Genomic DNA, 21,905 nt, shown 5'->3' with positions numbered 1-21,905 from the left:
TTTTCCTTTAATGGTATAAAATAATATTGCACTTTATGGAATTTGCACAGGTGTTATTTATATATGCTATATAGTTTTATCTTCCTATAATCTATACTATATAGAGAATATCTAAATCATACATATTTTAAAATCCATTTTTTCCAAACATTGTGCAGGGGAGAGGTCATTTTTTAAATAGACATTGAATTATCCTTGAGACAGCATTTCAAAGACAGAGTCTCTGGTATAGCACTGTAATGCATTAAATCAGAAGCAGAGAACCCTGAGTGGGATGACAGATGCAAATGTATTGCATAATATACCTCAATTTGCATTATTAGCATATTATGTAGATTAATTGGCTTTGAAAACCACCATTGAGCAGTGAAGTATTGGAGGATTTCAGGCAGTAAAACAGATTGATTCTTTCTTATGTAACACCATATGTGACATCTTTGCTTTTAATCAAAAGTTCTTTTTTTATAGAGAACTTGGCAAAGTAGCCAAGTAGCTTAGCCAGCTAGCAAATTAATTAATTAATTTATACAGTTTTTATGACTAATTTATCACCTGATCTAAATTTTATTTTATTTTTTACTAAAGGAGAAGTTAACTAGTAATACCGTATTAATAACTTTTAGCCTCTCTTGATTGATATTAATTGCACTTTTGGTTTGTTTTGTTTATCTAGAAAAACATTGGTTTTAGTCAAATACATCACTGTCCATTAAAGGAAACTACACCTGAAGTGTAAGCGTAACATATGAAGATACTAGAAACTGCTTTGGTTGATTAAAAATGGGAACAACAAGTGATGAGATGGTGTCTGTGGAGCAGACCTCCTCCTCCTCCTTCAATCCTCTGTGTTTCGAATGTGGCCAGCAACACTGGACAAGAGAGAACCACTTGTACAATTACCAGAATGAGGTAGATGATGACCTGGTCTGCCATATTTGCCTTCAGCCTCTGTTGCAGCCACTAGACACTCCCTGTGGACACACGTTCTGCTGCAAGTGCCTCAGAAACTTCTTACAGGAGAAGGATTTTTGTCCATTGGACCGGAAAAGACTCCACTTTAAGTTGTGTAAGAAGTCTAGTATTCTAGTTCATAAGCTTCTGGACAAGTTATTAGTGTTATGTCCGTTTTCTTCAGTGTGCCAAGATGTAATGCAACGCTGTGATCTGGAGGCACATCTTAAAAACAGGTAAGCAAAAAATATTAAGGGAAGAGAAGTGATAAGTGAAGTCTAGGTTTTATAAAAAGGTTGATCAAACAAACAAAAACTTCATAAACAGTGCCAAGAAATGGGACACCTGGGTGGCTCAGCGGTTGGATGTCCTCCTTAGGCTCAGGGTGTGATCCCAGGGTCCAGGATCGAGTCCCACATCGGGTTCCTTATAGGGAGCCTGCTTCTCCCTCTACCTGTGTTTCTGCCTCTCTCTCTCTGTCTCTCTCTCTCTGTATCTTTCATGAATAAACAAAAGCTTACAAAAACAGTACCAAGGCATCAATAAGTAAATAACAAATCAAATATAAGAGAGAATAAATAAATTGTGTGGAACGGTATTTAAATTATAATTTATCAAAAACATGGATACAAAAACTAAAATGAAGAAGTACCTATTAATATCTTTGCTGGTATACTATGGAGCTGTTACATTCACATGGGTAGCAGGGTGTATAGTGACAGACTTTGTCCAAGGCTGTTTGGAAATTTGTTTCAAAAACTGTGAATGTAAATACTGCTTTATGTAGCTTACTATCCTAAGGAAATAATCTAAAAGAAGGAAAAATTATGTTTAAAGTTGTGTTCACTGCAGCATTGTACATAGTTCTAATTAACAGTAGAGAAGGGTTAAAATTACTGTAGTACATCAACTCTCTGGGGTATGCAGACGGTACAAAACAGTAATTTTGTTGCAACATGGAAATGAGGGTAGATGATTTTATTTGTTAGGATCTTTTGAAGAATCTGTGTTAGACTGAACCAGAACTAGATTTAGAGCTAGTTAATGGTATAGTTAGGCCTAAACCTCTAGTGTTCTTATTTACCATTCTGATATACCATGCTGACTTTATCACAGGTGAAATCCTGTTTGTTTCCTACCATTATGTGGTAGTAAGTTTCCTATAAACATAAGGATATGTGCTCCTTCTGTTCCTAAATATCAGTGTTATGAAATGAGGATACTCATTAGAAATCATTAAGATATATGAGAAAGAACAAGATGTTATTACAGTATCAGGACCATGAAGATTTATGGAAAAATTGTTTTAAATCTAAGCTATATTGTCTAATAAAAGCTAAGAAGTGGAGGGTAGATATAGAAACTTTTGAAAGAGCATGTAGCCTTAGATTTCCGTGTGTCCTCAGTCACCGGCAGGTATAGGATCTGAACCTGACAGCAGAGACCTTGTGCAATTGACGCCAAACTTTTGAATATGATATTCTGGGTGGGGTCTACTTATGGCTGCAGTTAAGGAATATTTTAGGCTCATTTAATTTATCTCTATTGGGCTATTCTTTTTAGGGGATAGGTTTCTTTTGTGACTCTCTTATGAACATCAGTTATAGGATGTTAGAAGAACTGAACAAAGTCTCAGTTCAGTTACCAGTTATTTTGAGAGCAGTGAGGTAAACATTGCATACATTTTTAGGAATATTCACTTACCTAAAATGCCAACAAGACTTCAATATGTAGTTAAAGTATCAGTATTTTGGATCAAGCAGTTTATGTCGCTGATGTAAAAACTTGGGAATGGCAGACTGTCCTTTCATTTGTAGGTTGATAAAGGCTAAGCAATCATCCAGTTGTAAGTTCCATTTTCCACATAAGCTTGTTAATATTTGAACTACTCATTTAATCATTTCCAAAGCGTCTTAGGCCTGTATAGTGAACGATAATTGAAAAAGGTGAATGATTTGAAAAGGTAAGTGACTTGCTTGATATAAACAGCTGTGATTATTAATTATGGAAAATAGACAAATTATAAAATAAAAATTTTATATCCTATTGGAACAGTTAATGTGTGGAACAGCCTGACCTTTTTCTAGTTTCTCAGTTAAAAATGTCAATGTTAAGTAGTCTCTGCAAGCTGAGAGCAAATTAGAATCTAATGCTGAGTTGTAAAATTGCTTTAAGCCTAGCACCATGTCTTTCTTAGTCTTCAAATTCCGTTGCCCAAAACTGACACTCAGCTGATATTTGTTCAATTAAATTGTTAATCTGTGTTTTGGTTATCGGTTGCTGAGAAACTAACCATCTCAAATATAGTGACATGAAACAAGCATTTGATTCTGCTCATGGATACTGTGAGTCAGTTCAGAAAGGGCACAGCAGGGATGACTTGTCTGTGTTATGTGTTATCTGGGCCACAGCTGGGAAGAACTGAAAGCTAGGGACTGCAGCGTTTGGAACTTCTAAGATGGCTTCTTCATTCACATGCTCAGCACCCTGATGGAGATAACCAGAGGCATCAGCTCAGCTCAGAGAGCCTACAGGTGGCCTCTCCAGCATGGCAGCCTCAGGATATTTAAAACTTTCCTTGGAAAAACAAAACAAAACAAAACAAAACCTTTCCTTGGCACTCAATGTCCCAGTGAATAAGGCAGAAACTGACTTTGTATGAACTAGCATTGAAGTCACATAGTATTCCTTCTGCTATTACTCTGTTTGAAGCAGTCCACTCAGATTCAACAGGAGGAGACGTGGGTCTTCACTTTGTGATAGGCGGAGGACAGACATTTGCATGTTTTAAAACCAACACAGGCAACCGAGTGATACCATGAGTCACAGAATATGATTATTCTGACTGTGGCATCTTTGCACACAGTCTCACTCACTTGATAGGAATTGACAAGTTTCATTAAAATTTATAGGAGTTCAGCATCAGCAACAATGATTCTTTGTATAAAAGCTACATGACTATCACGTGCCATTGTAAGCTTTTTAGGATTTGGAAATGTCTTAATTATTAGTAGAAATATGACATTAAGATTGTGTAATTCTTAGTTTAAGATTACCTGTCCTGTTTGAATGAAATCCTGCTCTTAAGAAATCTGCTTTATAGGTGCCTGGGTGGCTCAGTTAGTTAAGCATCTGAGTTCTGATTTTGGCTCAGGCCATGATCTTACCATCATGAGATCGAGTCCTACATTGGGCTCTGCACTTAGTGTGGAGTCTGCTTGAGATTCTCTCTCTCTCCCTCTGCCCTTCCCACTAATGCTCACCGGCTCTCTCCTCTCTCTAAAATAAACAAATAAATCTTAAAAAAAAAAATCTGCTTCAGTTTGAGAATAGCTAATTACCACTAATAGTAAATATTTACAAAAGGTGAATTTGTTCTTAACTAAAATTACTAGTTATTAACTGATTATATATTAGTAAAACAATAAATTTTTAAAGACATAGGAAAGTGCTCATCTTTGAATAGAGAAATAAAGCTTTTAGGAAATGTTCTCTATTAATCAGATAACATCTGGAATTACTTTGTGCAATTCCACCCAGCAATTTTAACTATAAAACTTTCCTCCTCTCCTTCTCTACTCCTCATCCCTGCCACCTCACCCCCAACAATTTAGCATTTAAACCTGATGGTAATTGTACATGTTAATTTTTTTTGTTGTTAAAGTGAGCGTTCGTGTCCTTGTTTGTGGCAAAGTTCCGAATGCTTTTTGTTTTCCTCTTAAAACTTATAGTTCAACAGTATTATAAAAAGCTACTACAATATAGAGAAAACCTTTAAAGAAGTCTTTTTTTTTCCAGGCTGAGAACTTTTCTAGTTCATCAAACAGTTTCAAAGGCTTTAGGGGTATTGGTAGGCTGAAGCAAGATTGCTCTGTTAAGTTCACAGTTTAGCTTGGAGAGAAGTTCATGTTTGGAACATTCTTACTAGCATTCTTATGTATAATGTAAAAAGCAGATATATATTTGCAAATCATATACCTGATGAGAATATCCAGAATATATAAAGAATTGTTACAACTCAACAAAAAGGAAAGTAATCCACAGTTTTAAATAGACAAAGAATTTGAATGGGTATTTCTTCAAGGAAGATTATTTAAATGTCCGATAAACATGTGAATAAATGCTCAGCATCAGTAGTCCATTTTTATAACGGATTGTTTATCTTTTGTAAAGTTGTAAGCGTCCTGTATATATTCTGGATACCAGACCCTTATTAAATCTATGATTTGTAAATGTTTTCCTTTGGTCTGTTGTTTCACTTTCCTGCGCCCTTTGAAGGACAGAAATGTTTGATATTTATGAAGTCCAGTTGCTGTGTTTTCTTTGTTTGCTTATGCTTTTGGTGTCATAGCCAAGAAATCACTGCTTAATCCAAGGTCACAAAGATTTACACCTGTTTTCTTCTAAGACCTTTATAATCTTTGATCCATTTTTAATTAATTGTGATTGGAGAACATGCTCTGTATAATTCAGTCCTTGAAATTTAATTGAGGCTCTTTTTATGACCTAGCACATGCTCTGCCCTGGAAAATGCTGCATGTATACTAGAGAAGAATGTGCTTCTGCTATTGATATGTGGAGTGTTCTAAGCTGTCAAGTCTGGTTGATTTATAGTATTATTAAAGTCTCTCTTTCCCTGTTCTTATGACAGGTTGTTCAATCCATTATTGCAAGTGTGGTATTGAGGTCCTACACTGTTATTGTTGAATTGTTTATTTTTCATTTAATTCTGTCATTTTTTTTGCTTCATGGACTTTGAGGATCTGTTGTTAGTTATGCTTATAATTGTTATAACTCCTTGATTGATTGAACCTTTCATCACTACAAATTGTTCTTTGTCACTAGAAACAATTTTTGTCTCAAAGTTTATTTTGTCTAAAATTAGTATACTCAAACAGCTCTCTTTAGGTTACTATTTGCATGGTGTATCTCTTTCTCTTTTTTTAATTTTGAATTAAATTCAGAATTCTGTTTCTTTGAATCTGAAATGTGTCTCTTGTAGACAGCATATAGTTGGATCTTTTTTTTTAAAATCCGTTCTGCCGATCACTAACTTTTAATTGGAGTATTTAATTTGTCTATATTTGTTGTAATTACTGAGCAGGCAGGATTTATGTCTACCATTTTGCTGTTTTTGTCATTTTTTTTGTTTGCTCTATTCCTTTTTGTTAATGTGTATTTTCTGGTATTTCCTTTTAATTCCTTTGTCATTTCTGTTCATATATATTTTTTAATTGTTTTCTTAGTGGTTGCCCCAGGGATTACAATTAAATCTTAATTTATAACAGTCTAGTTTAGATTAATACAAACTTAATTTCACTAGAGTACGAAAACTCAGCTCATAGATAGCTCCACGGTCCTTGAGGTTCTAATCTTTTTCTTTTTTTCTTTTTTTCTTTTTTTTTTTTTCATTATTTTTCTTTCTATTCCTCAGGCTGGATAATTTCAGTTGACATTCTCTTCAAGCTCATGGATTTTTTTTTTCTTCTGCCTATTCAGATCTGCTGTGAATTCTTCATCTAATTTATTATACTTTTAAACTCCAGAAATTCTATTTGTTTTTTTACCATAACTTATATTTCTTTATTGACATTTTTATTTGGTGAGACATTATCCTTTACTTCTTTAGGAATGATTTTGTTTGTTCTTTGAACATATTTGTAATACATGATTTAAGTTGTCTGCTAAGGCCAATGTCTAGGCTTCCACAGGGACAGTTTTGCTGGTTTTTTTTTCTATGTACAGGCCATACTTCCTTGTTTCTTTGCATGTGTCTTAATTTTGTATTGAACACTAAACATTTTTAATAAGCTCTCTGAGTATACTGTTCCTACTGAGATTCCACCATTTTCCTTGGATAAATGCACTCCAGATTGCTACAGAACTTTGATTTCCAGAGCTCAGAAATAGTTGGTTCTGATGATTTACAAGGATCCTCATTGCTTTATGGAGGAGAGGCTTTTCAGACATCCTTTTTTTTTCCTTTTTTTTGTGTGTGTGTGTGTGTGTGTTTTTATTGAAATTCTAGTTAGTTAACATGCAGTGTAATAATGGTTTCAGGAGTACAATTTAGTGATTCATCACTTACATATTATACCCGGTGCTCAACACAATAAGTGCCCTCCTTAATCTTCTTCACCTGTCTAGCCCATCCCCCACATATCTCCCTCTATCAACCCTCAGTTTGTTCTTTATGGTTAAGTCTCCTGTGGTTTGCCTCCTTCTCTCTTTTTCCCCTTCCCCTATACTTACCTATTTTGTTTCTTAAATTCCACATATGGGTGAAACCAGATGGTATTTGAATGACTTATTTCACTTAGCATAAATACACTCACTCCAGACATTTTTAATCTACCATTTTATTTTCATTGATAGTACTTGAATTACTTTTTGAATATTTCAATTCATAACAATTTTTATCATTTTTCTTGTTTTTAAGATGATCGTGTTCTTTGAATTTCATTAAGTACCCAGAAATTGTGCTGGCACTTCCCTTAAATCACTTTATTTTCATTCTGCTGCTGCTGCCGCCACCATCACCACCACTACCACCACCAACAATACCACTAATGATATATATAGTATGTACTGTTACACCACATTTCCTAATGTGAATCATTGTTATATCAGGAAATAATGCTTCTATATCTTTTTTTCTTTCTTTTTTTTTTTTTCAATTTAATGCTACTATATCTTAAATCAGTTAGTTCAATGTAATTTTCTTCCATAAGGAGAGCCAGAATAGTGGGAATGGAAGTATAACCATCAGGAGAGGAGAGGAGAAAGAGGGGAAGGGAAGGGAAAGGAAGGCTCTGCTTGCTGTAGGAGCCTTTTGGTTTTCTTTAAGAAAGTTAAAAGACACATCCGAATATAGAGATACCTCCATAGGGAGGTAAAGCCCTCAGCTTAAGGCAATTCAGTGTCCTTTTTAAGGGGCAGCTCACTGTCTCAGAGCTCCCCTTCCACCTGCGTTGTGTCAGCACATTCCTACTCTAATATAATTAAATGTTGCATGCATTTCTTTTCTATTTGTATTCTTTTTTCCCCCCCAAAGCATTCATTTAATCATAAAACAGAGATGGATACAATGGCGTCAAGGAAAAGAGTGTATCAAAACCTTTTTGCTTTTATTAAAGATTTTGACAGTGAGAGTTTTATAAAATGTCATTGCATTCTATTTGTTACATAATAAACCTCTACTTCTAAGTGGGAGATGTATGCCGTTATATAGCAGCCATTTTAATATGTAAAATAATGCTGAATTCTTTCTATAAAAATGTTTGGCTAAACTATGAAACAAACACCTTTGCATCAAAATTGACAATGTAGGGATGCCTGGATGGCTCAGTGGTTGAGTGTCTGCCTTCAGCTCAGGATGTGATCCTGGGGTCCTGGTATCAGGTCCCACATCAGGCTCCCCAGAGGGAGACTGCTTCTTCCTCTGCCTGTGTCTCTGCCTCTCTCTGTGTCCCTTATGAATAAATAAATAAAATTTTTTAAAAAATGGCAATGTAACTTAAGTAAGATTTCAGAAGTGTCCCCTGGTGGGAAAAAATGAGCATGTTTCCTTTTGCCAAATAAACTGAGCAGTTCAAGTTAAGGAGCCATAAATTAGGCAAGACTAGAAGGAACTTCATGTTACTAGAATAGAACAGCATGCAATGTGGACTTTTTCCATGTCAAACTGACAACCACTTAATGATATGACTTCTCATAAGAAAAACAGTATGATCTTCAGAAGGAAATGACATTACAAAGTAATACTTACAAATCTCTTACTGAAGTCTTGAATAGCTTCAGAGAACATTATCACAGAACAGGCAGAGATAATTTATATGACATTAAAAGATTCTTTTCTATTAGATACCCTCTAAAACAGAAACACACATTTAGTATGAACACTTGTAAAACTGATTCTCCTAATGAAACATCTCTCTCTACTACCACACTCAGCTCCTAGCTGCATTTGGATGCAAGGGATTAACTCATGCTGACCTAGACAAACCAAGGTGTGGACTGATCTGGAGTCTTAGCAGACACACCTGCCTCTGGGCTTCTGCCTTTGCTACCGCTTCTACACACTGCTGGTGGGACTCGTCTAGGTTTTTCTGCTTTCTGCTGACAGGCTGAGTATTTGCGATGGTTTCTTATTGGCCTTTCAAAGTATTACACATGGATTTAGGTTCCTTTTCTTTTTTTTTTTCAACTGGGGATTTCATCTTCACTTCCTTTTTTAAGTTTCCTTAACTTTACTCTTTCTCGTGGGGAAATCTTTATCATATATTCACTCTCACTAAAATCAGAATCACCTTCAGACTCTTCACTAGTTGCAGAGTCTAGTTCAGAGTCATCAGCACTGCCACTCTGGATCTTCCTCTGTTGTACCACGGCCTTCCCTGATTGTTTTTCTTTTCCCTGGAACACCATGAAAATTCTCTTCCTCAGTAATCTTACCCAGATCTAAATAATCAGTGGCTACACAGCAGTTGGAGATATGGGGAGACTTAGTCATTATTCTGTTCACTGTTGCCACATTTTCCTTTGTTTTTTTTTTCTTTTTTTTTTCCTTTGTTTTTATCTTGAGCTTCCTCCACATCAATGATGGCTATTAGAGTTACTTCACTCATAAAGCCAGTGTGACTCTTAAGTCTCGCTGACAGAGCTTGTCATCAAAAGCCATCTTTTTCTAGGGGTTTTCTCTTGTAAGGGGAATGTCTTCTTTTCTGGAGACTCTTCCATTTAGGTTTTGGCATTTCTAGTTTTACTCTTCTGGTGGCATTCTGGGCTTCTTATTTCAGAGTGCAGTTGCAGAAACAAAATCATCACTGCTGTCAGAGTTTTCAGACTATGAGTAAGAGACTGGTTTGTTAGGCCATGAGGGCCGAGGCATGGCCTCCTTCAAGCTGGAAATGCACAGCTTTCAAGGTCTTGTTGGCAGTAGCATGGTTTCAATTCCCACCTAAAACCAGACACCGGAGCTCTCCGCTTCCTGCCACCAGCCATCCATTGATTAGCAGCCATTCTGGTTCTATTCATTTTTAATATTTCCTATACCAACCTCCTGCTACATTGACCTACCTACTTGAATAATCCAAGATATACCCCGATGCCAGTTGCGGTTTGTGATGTTATTGTTAAATGCTCCATTTAGAAAGATATATTGGTTTTTGTTGTTTGTGATTTTTGTTTGCTTTTTAATTTTTCACTAAGGTCTCTCTCATTCTAATATTCTCTGTGTTTCTGGATACCACTTTGTGGAACAAATTCACTTTGGCCTAGAAAAAGAACATCATAAGAATGAATTTAGCAAAGGGGAACCTGGGTGGCACAGTTGGTTAAATTTCCAACTCTTGGTTTTGGCTCAGGTCCTAAGCTCAGGGTCCTGGGATTGAGCCCCACATCAGACTCCTCATTCAGTGCAGAAGTCTGCTGGAATTCCACAGTCCCTCCCTCTCTGCCCCTCCTCTGCTCTCTTGTGCATGTGTGCATTCTCTCTCTCAGATAAATAAATCTTTAAAAAAAAAAAAAAGAGGCATGAATTTAGTATGATGTAGTAGAAAGAGCAGATGTCTTTGGCATCAGATCTTTGTTTGGATTTTGACTCTGCAACCTAATAGCTGTGTGATGTTACCTTAGTTAAGTGTCAAGTCTCCCGTCTGTAAAATAGGGATAACAGAGTGGTTGTGAGGATTCAGTGAAATGTGGTATATAGAGGTCTTTCTGCAGTGACTGGCACAGATTAGACACTCAACAACACTCTTTCAGTTCCAAGTGTTTACAGATTTGAGGAACGACAGCTTCGAGCTGTCTATGGTCATGAGCTTTTTATCCAAGCTGCTCTGATTTGCTCATCCCCTAACAGTCTTTAAAAAAAATAGTCCTTTTGAGGTGTTTTTCACCAACCATAAAACTCACCCATTTTTAAGATGTGCGAGTTAGTGGTCTTTAGTATATTCACAGAAGTGTGTAGCCATCATCATGATTGAATTTTTAGAACATTTTCAAAGAGAAAGCCTGTACCCATTAGCAGCCATTCCCCAGATACCCAGGCTTTGTTTTTGTTTTTTTTTTTTAAGATTTTATTTATTCATAGAGACAGAGAGAGAGAGGGGCAGAGACACAGAGGGAGAAGTGGACTCCATCCAGGAAGCCTGACGTGGGACTCGATCCAGGGTCTCCAGGATCACAACCCAAGGCTGCAGGCAGCGCTAAACCGCTGTGCCACTGGGGCTGCCTGACACCCAGGTTTTGAATGGTCTATCTCAATCCTTGTTTTCCCTCAAGCCTGGTGAATTTTAGTGTGCAGTTTTTGTTTTTGTTTTGTTGTTGTTGTTTGGTGTTTTTTTTTTTCCTAGTGTGCAGTTTTTATAGAAGGCATATACTGTGAACAGAAATGGTGGTACTATAGTGGCGGTATTATGAGGGCTTCTGCCCTCAACACCAAAAGTGTTGTAAGTTAGTTGCTATGACCTTTTAACCACCAAATGAAAGTAATGCTTTTTGGTCCTTATTGACCTCTTTCGTGGCATTTTTTTCTCTGTTGACACTCCTGCCTCCCGTGAAGTCTTTCTCTTATGGCCTCCTCCTGGCTAGTCATTCTGTCTCTGTCTGCACAACTGGCCCATCTGTTTAAATGTAGGTATTGCGTAGGTCCTCTGTAACCTTCCTTGAGTGTTGCATAATAGCACGTTAAATACCTTTATTTAATCCCTCTTAACAATTTGCTGTCCCATTGGGATGTAAGTATACCTGTTTCTTTACCTCTCTAACAACTTCAGGTTTCTCTTTTTAAATTTATTCTTGCATAAGATAAGAGGGGCTTTATAGTTAGTTTGTAGGATTTTGAAGTTGTTAGCTAGGCTCTTTCCTAGCTGTGCACATTCTCCTTGTATTTTCTCCCCACTTCCTGTTCCGAGGCCCTTTCCCCATCAAAGACTACCTGTTAAACATGTAGATACCAGTGTGTGATATACATTTGGGGAACTGAATCTTTACCTATATTTCTAGTCTCGGTTTTTTTTTTAAAGATTTTATTTTTTCATGAGAGACACAGAAAGAGAGAGGCAGAGACATAAGCAGAGGGAGAAGCAGGCTCCCTGCAGGGAGCCCAATATGGGACTCGATCCCAGGACTGGGATCATGACCCAAGCCAAAGGCAGACACTCAACCACTGAACCACCCAGGCACCCTTCACATGTTTTTTATTATCCAATTTTTGTTTCTGTTTTTTTTTTATTGAATAATTATTTTTAAAATGCATTTCTTATTAAATCTGCTTACTTGACAAAAATAATTTTTCTCAGTAATGTAATTTTCCAAAGTACTCATGAGGCCCTTACAGGAACATTTGAACATTTCCTAGAGTGCTGCACAACAATGCAGAAAAGAAAATCAGTTGTCCTCTTTTTAAACAAGGTGATGAGAAAACAAGTAATGAGTGAATGTTGAATAAAGAAACTCTATAATGATCTTTTTCAAGAACTTGAAATCCACAACGTATCTTTAATTTGTGAGGGGAAATTTATTACTTTTATAGTTAAAGGATGGCTTTCAGTTTTCATTGAATTTAATTCTATACTTAATTTTTAATGAAATTTTAGGGTCTTAAAAATATTGTCATTGAATGAAGTCTGAAGCCCTGGACGTAAGATCACCACCCACCACCATATACAACCTCTTAGGCCTTTGCTGTGCTTTCCTACAAGTGGCAGAGCTTCAAATGTATTGTTGCTCACTAATAAATGAATGTGTATCCTTGACCATTGGAGTGGAAAGGCAGAATGTCACCCAGGGAAGATTCAAGGCGGGATGCAAGAGCACGTTGTAGGAGAAGACTTCTGTTTCCATTCCTATGGTTAAGCCATTTCACCTGTGATAAAAGGGTTACATAATTAGAATTTCAAAATAATACTTGCAATGTGGCATCAACTGTACTGCTATATTTGTGGCACTAGTATATATCTGAATACAGTTTTATATCGAAATTTTCTTTGAGATGAGATACACACAAAGCCAATGCCTTGTTTTAAGTTTGCTATGCGGTGTGGTAAGGACTTAGTTTGAACGGAGGTTAAAATCAGAATTACGTGCTATTTGTGGATTACCTCTAGGTGAGTTTTGCACAGAAGCATGGCTATTCTCTTATGGCACAAGCTATTAATCATTTTCCTTTCGAATCATCTGGGAACCACCTGATGCTTTCTTTCCAGATGTCCTGGAGCTTCTCATCGGAGACTTGCCCTAGAGAGGAGGAAAACTGGTAAAGCTCAGACAGAGATTGAGAATGAAAATGGAACCACTATAATAGATCTTCCAGGTACTTTATCACCCGAAACGGACTGTTCAGGGACAGGCACAGCACCTGCTGAGCGGAACTTGCCATCAGCATCTCTTCCTGCGTGGACTGAGGAGCCTGGCCTGGACAATCCTGCCTTTGAGGAGAACACAGCCACTGACAGTATGTGCTCTTCACCTTGCTCTTGCTTTTCATCTCTGGTTTCTAATCAGACATTTCCTTTCTTCCCACTACTCCCTGTTACTTTCCTGACATGCATTTTTTTTTCCTCTTCAAAAACTAATTTTATTGAGATACACTTCACATACGACATAAATTTACCATTTAGGTATGTAACTAACAGTTTGCAGTTTAGAAACAGAACACGAATCTTACCCTAAGGCTGGTAATCCTTCCCCACCCCTCTTCTGTTGGAGTTCACGAATTCACTGGTCATTAATAGGCTTCTTGTTTGTTTTGAAGCTTGTTTGCTTCTTTTTTTTTATTTTTTTTATTTTTTTTTTAAATTTTTTTTTAAATTTTTATTTATGTATTATAGTCACAGAGAGAGAGAGAGAGGCAGAGACACAGGCAGAGGGAGAAGCAGGCTCCATGCACCGGGAACCCGATGTGGGATTCGATCCCGAGTCTCTAGGATCGCGCCCTGGGCCAAAGGCAGGCGCCAAACCGCTGCGCCACCCAGGGATCCCAAGCTTGTTGCTTCTTTTTTTTTTTTTTTTTTTTTAATTTTTTTAATTTTTATTTATTTATGATAGTCACAGAGAGAGAGAGAGAGAGAGAGAGAGAGAGGCAGAGACATAGGCAGAGGGAGAAGCAGGCTCCATGCACTGGGAGCCTGATGTGGGATTCGATCCCGGGTCTCCAGGATCACGCCCTGGGCCAAAGGCAAGCGCCAAACCACTGCGCCACCCAGGGATCCCAGCTTGTTGCTTCTTAACTAAGAAATCCACAACATCTCTTGAGAAAAATAAAAATAATACCTTGGCTTAAATGCTTATTCTTTGTGAGGCATTGTGCCAAGCACTTTACATTTATTAACTAATTAAATGCTTGTACCAATATTAGATTGTTTTAATGGTGAGGAACCTGGGTCTTGAGAGATTAATTGGTCAAAGTCTTCCTGGTCAAAGTCCAGGAAGTGGCTGGATATGTATCTGACCCCAAGGCCATGCTTCTGACTATTGCTGTCCTCCAGTAGCAACCACTGATCAGTCTATACAACCCACCAGGAAATAGGCAGAAAGCCTATAGTCATAGATCTTGGGCATATCTTGATAGTTATGTTTTACTTTTTTTTTTTAAAGATTTTATGTATTTATTCATGAGAGACACACAGAGTCAGAGACATAGGTAGAAGGAGAAGCAGGCTCCCCACAGGGAGCCCGATGTGGGACTCCATCTCAGGACGATGGGATCATGACCTGAGCTAAAGACAGATGCTCAACCATTGAGCCACCCACGTGTCCCTATGTTTTACTTTTAAATGTGATTTTCTCTTGTGAAAATTCCAAATTTTGCTACAAATCCAAATTTTCCCAGCCATGGCTAGAATACTATTTTCTTCTCCTAATGCTCAGGTCAAGACCCTCCTCTTAGAGCTTGACATGGTTAACGTGGTTGCTTTCTCACTACTATGGTGATTATACCACAGTTTGTCTTTTTTTTTTTTTTTTACTACCTTGTTTACAGTTGTTTCATGGTTCAAACTTTCTCTGATCAATTAGGACAAGATGACATTGTTTGTATATTTTTTTATCAGATCACTGTGTCATCCCTAGTGATCTGATACATAATAGTTATTTGTTGGTTATTTACTGATTACCTTTAGAAGAGAAAGTGTTCTGGTAATCTTACCAGAGAAGTGTTCTGGTAATCTCTTACCAGAAAGTGTTCTGGTAATCTTAACCTATAGATGTTTTTTTGTCATTCTCTTTTTCTTATCCAGTGGTATTGCTTTGTTATTAATCATCTATTAACATAAGGTGATCGCTAATGATAGATAATAACTTACCAGAAGATAATCAAAATATAAAATGTTTCTCTTTCCATCTATTTTTCTCTCTCTCATTTTTTAACTTGGCAGCTACACAACAGCCACTTAGTTTACCAGAAGGCGAAATTACCACGATTGAAATTCACCGGTCTAATCCTTATATTCAGTTAGGAATTAGCATTGTGGGTGGCAATGAAACGCCACTGATTAACATTGTTATCCAGGAAGTCTATCGGGATGGGATAATCGCCAAAGACGGAAGACTCCTTGCTGGAGACCAGATTCTTCAGGTATCATTTTTAAATTATCTCGTTGACTTGGATCTTTTTGGTTTTGTTCATAAATTTAAAACTTAGAAAATTGTGGTACTGTGGAACCTGAATTATTTAAAGGTAAGTTTTACTGCTTTTTAGATGCAAAACAGATCAGAATTTATCTGCAATTTCTCCTATTTCTCAGTACACTTGGAATATTTTTTTGTCCCTCCCTATCTTAAGTTGGATCCCACTTGTGACTCCGTGCTTGGCTCTTTGGGCTAACTGGATTCTTCCTGGCTGGACCCATGGTTGGCTATTTCAGGACTACCTTCACTGCTGAAATTCTCTTGTCCCATTGGCTTTATCCCTAGTCCAGTGTACTATCCATCAGTTACCTTCATTGTCTGATTTATCCGTCTCTACACTCATTGCTGTAGTCTAGAAAAGACAGATCATGCAGCACAAGTTACTTAAAATTTATACCATGGAGCTTAAGATGGAATACAGAAATCATGGCCATTTCTTGTTCGCTCTCAAATGTGCTTTCCTCCACAAACAACTTGACTGTACTAACCCTTGATGCTACCCTCTCCTCTCTTTAAGGAGAAATAGCTACTCCAATAGAAGAACTAGCTTGGGACAAGATGCTGTTACATTAGAGGGCATGTTGACAGTGAGGGGTTGGGGGGAGGATGGTCAGAATTCTGTACAGGACTGGAGTTTATGTGAATATTGGCCTGGATATGCAACCCATACAAGTGTAAATGATACTTGAAGCTAAAAAAACGGATATTTAGGGGAGAAGGAATAGTCATTAATGAAAAGATGTCTTTAAGGACTCAAGCCCAAGGATTCTTGCCTCCTTGATATCACTGTTTAGTCCTTGACCATCGTCTGGTGGTGTCCACTCCTTACTTCCTCTCTAGTTTGTGTATTCACTGTTTCACATCTAACCCAGTAGAATCAAGACCCTTGCCTCCCCACTCTCTGCTCTGAAACTCGGTGCCACTGTTGCCAGGTTAATACATCTGTGACTCTGCTTTCCTTGGGAAGATTTGGCCTGAGGATCAAGTCCAGACTGACTAATCTAATAATCAGGGTCTTCTGTGGCCTGTTATACAACCTGTCACCTCAACCTTAACCCTTGCTTTTTCTTTCAGGCATAGCCTTGTGTATTACTGAAATTTGTATTTAATAACATAATTGGAATTGGTAATCTAGCAGAAAAGCCAGACCTAGCAGTCTCCTTGCTTCCCTCCAGACAGCTTATTCTCACATTCCAGCCTGACCCCATTATCCACCAACAGCTTATCCACCTTCATCCTGAAAGCCCTGCCCTGCCATTATTACCAGTTCAGGCCTCTCCTTACTTTAAGTGCTGACAGCGTTCCTTGCTTTGCTCTTCACCACTTCACACATAATCAGTCAGAATTATTCAAATGCACTATCTTTCTATGGTGATTGTAGCCACCTTAACTGTACACAATTACAGTACACATCTCTCACAATGCCATGCCTTTGGTAAGTGCCCAGGAAGTACTTGCTGAATCAACAAAAGGTTGGATTTGGATTAATATTCCTATTGGGAATAGCTGTCTCCTTCATTAAAATAAAACTTAGAACCTCTAGGATTTTTAGTTCTTGAAAAGAAGTGTCCTGGGCCACCTGGGGGCTCAGTTGGTTTAACACCTGCCTTCAGCTCAGGTCATGATCCCAGGGTCCTGGGATCGTGCCTCACAGCAAGCTCTCTGTTTACCAGGGAGCCTGCTTCTCCCGCTGCCTGCTTGTGTGTGTGTGTGTGTGTGTGTGTGTGTGTGTGTGTGTCAAATAAATAAAATCTTAAAAAAAAAAATAAACATGAAACGTCAAGTCTACTTGGGGAAAAAAGATAAACTAGGCTCCCAGAGCAACAAGGACTGACCTTTCCATTGGGGGTTCCTGGCTTTGGTTTCCACTCCCATCTGTATGCTGCCTCTTGCAGTATATTATTTCCACTTTAACACTCAGGCCCAAAGCCGCTCCTTCATTGCACTTAGCCTGGCTGACACAGACTGAACTTCCAGTGTTTTGTTTTTTACCAAATCCTAAGAGGAAGTAGGAGAGTACAGGAAGCATAACTAATCCAGCTTATATAAAATCCAGTTTCTGATCCTATCATAGCTAGCTATTTACTGCATTACTGTATTTGATGTCATTTTATGATATTAGTACCCTGGTTGAATGAGGTTGGCACAGCTCTCTGGACACGTTACCTTGTATTCCTTACATCCCAGCTCCTAATCTGATTCTCTGTGGAAGAAATCTTGTAGCTGGTTGCCCAGGTGTATCACTCCTGACATTTTGACACCTAGGTGGTCAAGACCAAAAGAGCCAGATTGTCCTTTTCTACAGCTTACATAGTGTTCTTTTTTTCCCCCCGACTTCTGGCCTTTCTGGCTATAATTAAGTTTACGTTTATTTTTGTTCTTTGCTACCAGCTGTGTGCCAGCATTGAATATTAACATTTTTACACATTTTTCATTCTTTATCTAAATTTTAAAGGTAAAAACAAATGCTTTGTTCTTATTTGCATTTCTTTGAATATAGTTGAGGTTAAATAGCTTTCAGGTTTTATTTGCTAATAATGTATTTCATTTATAGGCTTTTTTTCTTAACCACTCTGCTTTGAAGGACTGTTTAATAACATAACTGAATCTGTATACCTCAAATAAAAATGATTATCTGAAATTATTGGCTATAATTTGGGGCATTAACTCAAAGCTATAAATCTGTATTGTAGAAATTCTAGTGCATTATTATTATTTATGGAGGCATACATATTAATAACTCTAATAATGGCAATCTTAATCCAGTTTATTGATTTCAAGTTGATAAGAAAACTGTGAGCACATAACCTAATGAGTAAATTCACAAATGGGCTTCTGTTGTGAGCCTGACTTCTCATTGACCTTTAGCCGATATACTGGAGCCAATAAATAAAGCCACACCACTTGCCCAAATATGGAGAAGTATTTATGATCTTTCAAAAGGAATCACTTGGAAAGAAGGCTACTTGATATTTTTTTTACTACCTGGTTATCTTCCACTTTGTATAAGCTGCATAAATAATACCGCAAGTCAATTTGAAAATACCTTAGAGTCATTAAGATGGTTTATTTACAAGCCAAAGAGCTAGCTTGCCTGTGCTTTTAGTTTAGCAAACCAGGTGCAATAGCAGTGTCTTTGGTTTTCCCACACTACACACATACATGCACATATATACACACACATATACATACATACATGTTACTCTATTAAATAACTTCTTTGAAAAAGAAAACCATATACCCTCAGGGCCTTTTGCTGTGCAGCATTTTGAGCAGTTTTGAAGAAAAAAATACTGTTAAAAGTTACATCAGTATCACTATTAAAAATAACAAATTTAGAACATTATTAAGAGTAGGTATTTTCAGCATCATTTGAGTCGTCAGCAATTTATTCATATTTGGTTTTGAAGGAAAATGATTGCAGTCATGTGTTGACTGTGTTGGTAGAAAATTCATTTAGCTAAAGATGTGGTAGAGTTTACTACGCTGGTGCTATTTTTACAAAATCTAGAAAACGTATTTTATTTGGTCTCTGCCGTCTCTGGATTTCACTGGCAACCACGCGTCCGTGAAGGAAAAATCTTCTAATTGTAGGATATTCCATAACCCCCATCAGAAAGATGGAATGAGGCTACAAGCTTGCACGTGGCTATCACTGGATTCCAGCCAGATATTTGTCAGTTCATTTGTGAAACATCTGAATTTAAGATGGAAAAAACGTGAACCTAGAGAAAAGTAGCTGAATAACCAGAAATGATTATTTTTGACTAACAAATCCACGTCAGGCTGGTTTTTTAGATTCTGCCTTGAAGTTTGAAGTTCTGTTCTTGACCCTATGTTATTCAACTTTTTAGTCAAGGATTTGGATGGTAACCAAATGCACAGATGTTGCAAACTTGGGAGAATAGCAAGTTTGTGTGTGGTGTCTATATTTGATGCCTGAATTTTAAAAGATGTCAACAGGCCCAAATCAACAAAATTCAAGTTAGTAGTGCTCAAAATTGTCAACCCTAGATGAATAGGAAGGGGGAGGGCCTAGATTCACATGAGTAAGATTGACAGATTTGGATGATCAAAAAAACACCTTGCCCAGAGCCTGCCACATAGCTGATGCTCAGAGAATGTTGATTCCCCACTGGCTGCTATTTCACACAGGTGAAGAAAGGAATTCTAATTGTGATAAATATGAAGAATTGTGCCAACCCCTTCCTCTGGCTAGGTGAATAATTGAAGCTGGGCATATTTTCTTAGTGATGTTACTGTCCAAGGATTGCTCAGTCACTATACTCATTTCGGATCATATACTCGTTTCGGATCATAAAGAGAAATGTTCTGAGTGCACTGAGTTACGCATATTGTGTTAGATAAGCTATTACATTTAATGCTAAACAATTAGAGTGAAACTGTAATTGCCTGCTTTTCTTTGAAGTAAAAAATCACTGATCTGAGATCAGGTTGTATACCTGGAATGTGTCCCTTTCCTTAAAATAAAACTCAGTGTATCTTTTCTAGCTTAAGTGTATTTCATTGGCAAAAGCCACTTCAATCCAGTAGTTCAGTTTCTGTTCTACTAGAACTAGTATTTCATTGGTACTTGCCATATGCTGCTGTTGTCTGCATTCTCTTCCTGGTCCCGTGAAGCAGAGTGAACCCATCTCACTGCTGATAGCACAAGGCAGAACCAAGGACTCTGATTCAACTGTCACTAAAGCTTGTGATCCTAACTGCTGTTCTCTACTTAATGCTAGTCATTGTGAGTGAAGCTTAGAAGCTGTGTATTTTAAGACATCTTTGTAATGCAATTGTAATTTGTAAACTTTCTCTGTAAATAATGACTGTAAATCCTTTTCACAAAGTTAGTTTCTTTTAGAAATGGTACATAAACATTTCTGCAAGTTGAAAAGATAGAAGATTATCACCCTTTGATCCTAATTCTTTTCTTGCAGGTCAACAACTGTAACATCAGCAATGTATCCCACAACTATGCCAGAGCCGTTCTCTCCCAGCCCTGCAGCACACTGCACCTCACTGTGCTGCGAGAGAGGCGCTTTGGGAACCGGACAAACAGCCACTCTGACAGTAGCTCTCCACGGGAAGACATCTTCCACGTGGTCCTTCATAAGCGGGACTCTGGTGAACAGCTCGGCATTAAACTTGTACGAAGGACCGATGAGCCAGGTGTTTTTATTCTTGACTTATTGGAAGGGGGACTGGCTGCACAGGATGGAAGGCTCAGCAGCAATGACCGAGTACTTGCCATCAATGGGCATGACCTGAAGCATGGGACCCCAGAGCTTGCCGCCCAGATCATTCAGGTACGCACCAGGTGTTCGTTTCCAATGCTCAGCCTTTATTACAGTTGATGTTTCTTTTCATAACATGAGAATCTGGGGGATATTTGCTATTTCATGGGGAAATCAAACATGGCTCCTCAAATCCTTCAAAATGCACAGTAGTATAACTTCGTTACAGATAGGATCCTTTCTGGAAAACTGTATCCCTGTGAGTGTTTAGCCTTGCTCTTTATAGAGTGAAGGCCCTGTATTCTCACATGGGTTTCTCATTTGCTCCCTGGGCTCCACCTAGTCCCAGACATAAACACGGGGGCGTCCACATTTAACGGTGAGAAAGGCGTAGCTGGAAGGAGCTGCCATTCCAAGGTTGTGACTTACTGGCTCTTGTAACTCCCCCTCTCTGCTTCAGCTCCATACAAGTGGGGAAAATAATTTTTTATTAAGAATAGCTCTTAATCTCCATAGTGCCTTTGTTTTAAAGCAGTTCAAAGCATTTCAAACACATCATAACTCGTATTCTTACAGTATCCCTATAAAGTAAGTAAAGTTATAATTAGAGAAAAAAAAAACACTTTTTCAGTAAAAGCATTAAAATAAAGTAGAAAATGATCCAGAGCAGAATTTATGGTTCTCTAACCCGCCACAGCATTTAATGATGAGGGTATTTCCTACATTGATAAGGGTGAAACAAAGATGTGTGGCTTTTTCTTTCTTTCTTTTTTTTTTTTTTTTTTTTAGGTAAGCACAAGGAAACACTCTTATATAAAGGAAACCAAACATTAACATAATCAAGCATTAGGGATTAAAAAGTAGGTTAATAGTCACTGAAAAATATGTATAGCAGACAGAATCAAATAACAAGTTTTAAACTACTATGTAAGAAAACCCAAGTTTCAATCCCATTTAACTTTTCACAAATTTTTGGCTCATTACAACCATAAGAACACACGCACACACCAGGTAGCCATATTGCATTAGGAAGGAGGTTCAGGCATTGATCCTGCGTCACAGACTTGAGGTTTAAAAAAA

General features: G+C 37.6%; 1 protein-coding gene across 4 annotated transcripts in view; it reads left to right on the top strand.

The window, feature by feature from the left end:
* The window catches only part of LNX2 (ligand of numb-protein X 2), a 78,786-nt gene that overhangs the window by 40,744 nt on the left and 16,137 nt on the right, over window positions 1–21,905 (top strand). For all 4 annotated transcript variants that reach the window (XM_072719882.1, XM_072719879.1, XM_072719881.1 and 1 more), the window contains 4 exons: window positions 674–1,187; window positions 13,161–13,408; window positions 15,330–15,529; window positions 20,529–20,897. In XM_072719882.1, coding sequence (XP_072575983.1) covers window positions 781–1,187; window positions 13,161–13,408; window positions 15,330–15,529; window positions 20,529–20,897 — 1,224 coding nt within the window. In that variant the 5' untranslated portion in view covers window positions 674–780. The remainder of the gene's footprint in view (window positions 1–673; window positions 1,188–13,160; window positions 13,409–15,329; window positions 15,530–20,528; window positions 20,898–21,905) is intronic.

This window comes from Vulpes vulpes, chromosome 9 (assembly GCF_048418805.1).
Source record: "Vulpes vulpes isolate BD-2025 chromosome 9, VulVul3, whole genome shotgun sequence".
NCBI lineage: Eukaryota > Metazoa > Chordata > Mammalia > Carnivora > Canidae > Vulpes > Vulpes vulpes.
Note: the sequence above shows the minus strand (reverse complement) of the source record. Positions and strands in the feature narration are given on the sequence as shown.